The sequence below is a fragment of the Penaeus monodon genome, chromosome 13, assembly GCF_015228065.2.
Source record: "Penaeus monodon isolate SGIC_2016 chromosome 13, NSTDA_Pmon_1, whole genome shotgun sequence".
NCBI lineage: Eukaryota > Metazoa > Arthropoda > Malacostraca > Decapoda > Penaeidae > Penaeus > Penaeus monodon.
Window position 1 is genome coordinate 50732926 of NC_051398.1, and position 2500 is coordinate 50735425.

A 2500-nucleotide genomic window follows, 5' to 3' on the forward strand; every position below is an offset into this window, starting at 1 on the left:
TTCGGGGGGAGGAGGGAGGGGGGAAGGGGAAGGAGGGTGGGGGAGGGGGCGAGAGGGGAGGAGGGTGGGGGAGGGGGGAGGAAGGAGGGAGAGGGAGGGGGGAGGGGGAAGGATGGAGAGGAAGAAGGGGATGAGGAAGGTTGTTGAATTATTTTTTGGTTGTTTGCAAAGAAATTTCTTTTTTTTTTTCTTTTAGGATATTAAATGAGTTTATTAGATTAAACCCACACACACACAATCATCTTACCCCCTCCACAAACACACACAAACACACAAACACACACACACACACACAAGCGCCCTTTCCCTAACATTTCAACTTAAAATGAACCTGCAATGTATGCGATCCAGCGTCACCCTCAACACCCTGTACAGAAGAAAATAGTAAGAATTTTGTTATATGTTATAAACGTAAATAAAAGGACTACGCTCCTGTTAGTATTGTTTCTCTTTCCAATATATAATCACACATGCAAATGTCCGTAATTAGCATATGGGTCTCAGGTAATGAGATTGGGTTCTGTTAATAAAAGGATTTGTTAAAACGTACGCCACTTTTGATGTTTTTTGAGTCGTTAATTTCCATGTGATGATGCAATTCCGGCTTCGGTTATCATTTGTTAAGAATACTGTTTCATCGTCGCTCTAATCCATGATATTTGTGGAGCGTTTGAGGTTGTGGAGAATATGATAATGTCAATCGATCGGTTGACTTTAGTAAGGATATATCTGCAGACTGGTGTGCATACACGCGTGCATAGACAGAACTCATTAGAGTAGGTTTGTTTACATGCACACACACACACACACACACACACACACACACACACACACACACATATATATATATATATATATATATATATATATATATATATATATATATATATATATATATATATATATATATATATATATATAGATAAATAGATAGATAGATAGATAGATAGATAGATAGATAGGTAGGTAGACAGATAGATAGATATGTGTGTGTGTGTGTGTGTGTGTGTGTCTGTGTCTGTATGTGTATATATTATACACACACACACATGAATTAATCAGACACTCATAAAAAAGTGCCCTAGAACCAGAGACCAGACAGACTCGTCACCTCCCTCTCTCTCCCTCAGTACCTCGGCCTGTGGTATGAGCAGCAGAGGTTTGACAACGGCTTTGAGATGGGACTCGACTGTGCCAAGGCCGAGTACACTGACCTAGGTGAGTGGGGGCTGAGGGGAAGGCCAGCGGCTGCTTGTATTAGGATTGGATTTGATTGGAAAAATGCCTTGTGTGTGTTGTAGTGTTGAGAGGGAGGGAGGAGGAAGAAGGAAGGAGGAAGGGAGGGAGAGGGAAGGAGGAAGGGAGGAGAGGGAGGAAGAAGGAGGAGGAGGGAGAGGGAGGGAGAGGGAGGGAGAGGGAGAGAGGGAGAGAGAGAGAGAGAGAGAGAGAGAGAGAGAGAGAGAGAGAGAGAGAAGAAAGAGAGAGAGGAGAAGGAGAGGGAGAAAAAAAAGAGAAAGAGAGAGAGAGAGCTAGAAATAATCAAACAAACACTTTCATTCTATTAATGCATACACACACACACACACACACACACACACACACACACACACACACACACACACACACACACACACCACACACAATTCTTTATAGTACCACTTTTAATAAAAAAAAAAAAACTCTCATCGCACCCCCTCCCCCACCCTTACCCCCCACCCCCACCCCCACCCGAACAGGCGACGGTTTCTTCGAGCTCCACAACTCCGGCAGGCTGGAGGGGGACCTTTTCGCCGAGTCCTTTGCCGTAGGGTACGAACTCGCTCCGGGGCACATCATCGCCAACTTCGAAGGACGTGGGTATTGCAGGCGGTTCTCTGGAGTCTGAGTTTGGTTAAGATTTTTTTGTGTGTGTTTTTGGTTGTGTGTGTTTGTTTGTGTGTGTTTTTTGTTTGTGTGCTTGTGTGATTATTTTTTTTGTGTGGGGGGGGGTTTGTGTGCTTTTGTGATTTTTTTGTGTGCTTGTTGTGTGTGTGTTTATTTTGTGTGTGTGTGCGTGTGTGTGTTTGTTTGAGTGTGTTTGTTTGTGTGCTTGTGTGATTTGTGTGTGTGTGTATATGTGTTTATTAGCTTGTTTGTGCGTTTGTAAATGTGTATTTGTTTGTATATATGAATACATGTGATTCAAAACACTCACAGATAATTTTTTGAAAAATCATTGTCTATCTGTCTATCTTTATATATATAGAAATGGCAACACACACGCGCGCATATATATATCTACCTATCTACATATATACGTACATGTCTATAACATACGGTTTTGTAGAAGAGCGAAGAGAGAGAGTGATTAATGACACATTCTCTTGCCAGATGACCCTGTTAATTACTTCGTATTAGATACTGATTACGAAACATTTGCTGCCGTATATAACTGTGTCCAGTTGGGCGAAGTTATGGTAAGTCTTGAGAAATGTTAAAATGAGAATATATTTATAATATA

General features: G+C 41.8%; 1 protein-coding gene across 1 annotated transcript in view; it reads left to right on the top strand.

Annotated features, from left to right (window-relative positions):
* The window catches only part of LOC119580448 (crustacyanin-A2 subunit-like), a 5548-nt gene that overhangs the window by 1982 nt on the left and 1066 nt on the right, over window positions 1-2500 (top strand). The window contains exons 3-5 of the mRNA XM_037928598.1: window positions 1131-1218; window positions 1737-1853; window positions 2371-2456. Coding sequence (XP_037784526.1) covers window positions 1131-1218; window positions 1737-1853; window positions 2371-2456 — 291 coding nt within the window. The remainder of the gene's footprint in view (window positions 1-1130; window positions 1219-1736; window positions 1854-2370; window positions 2457-2500) is intronic.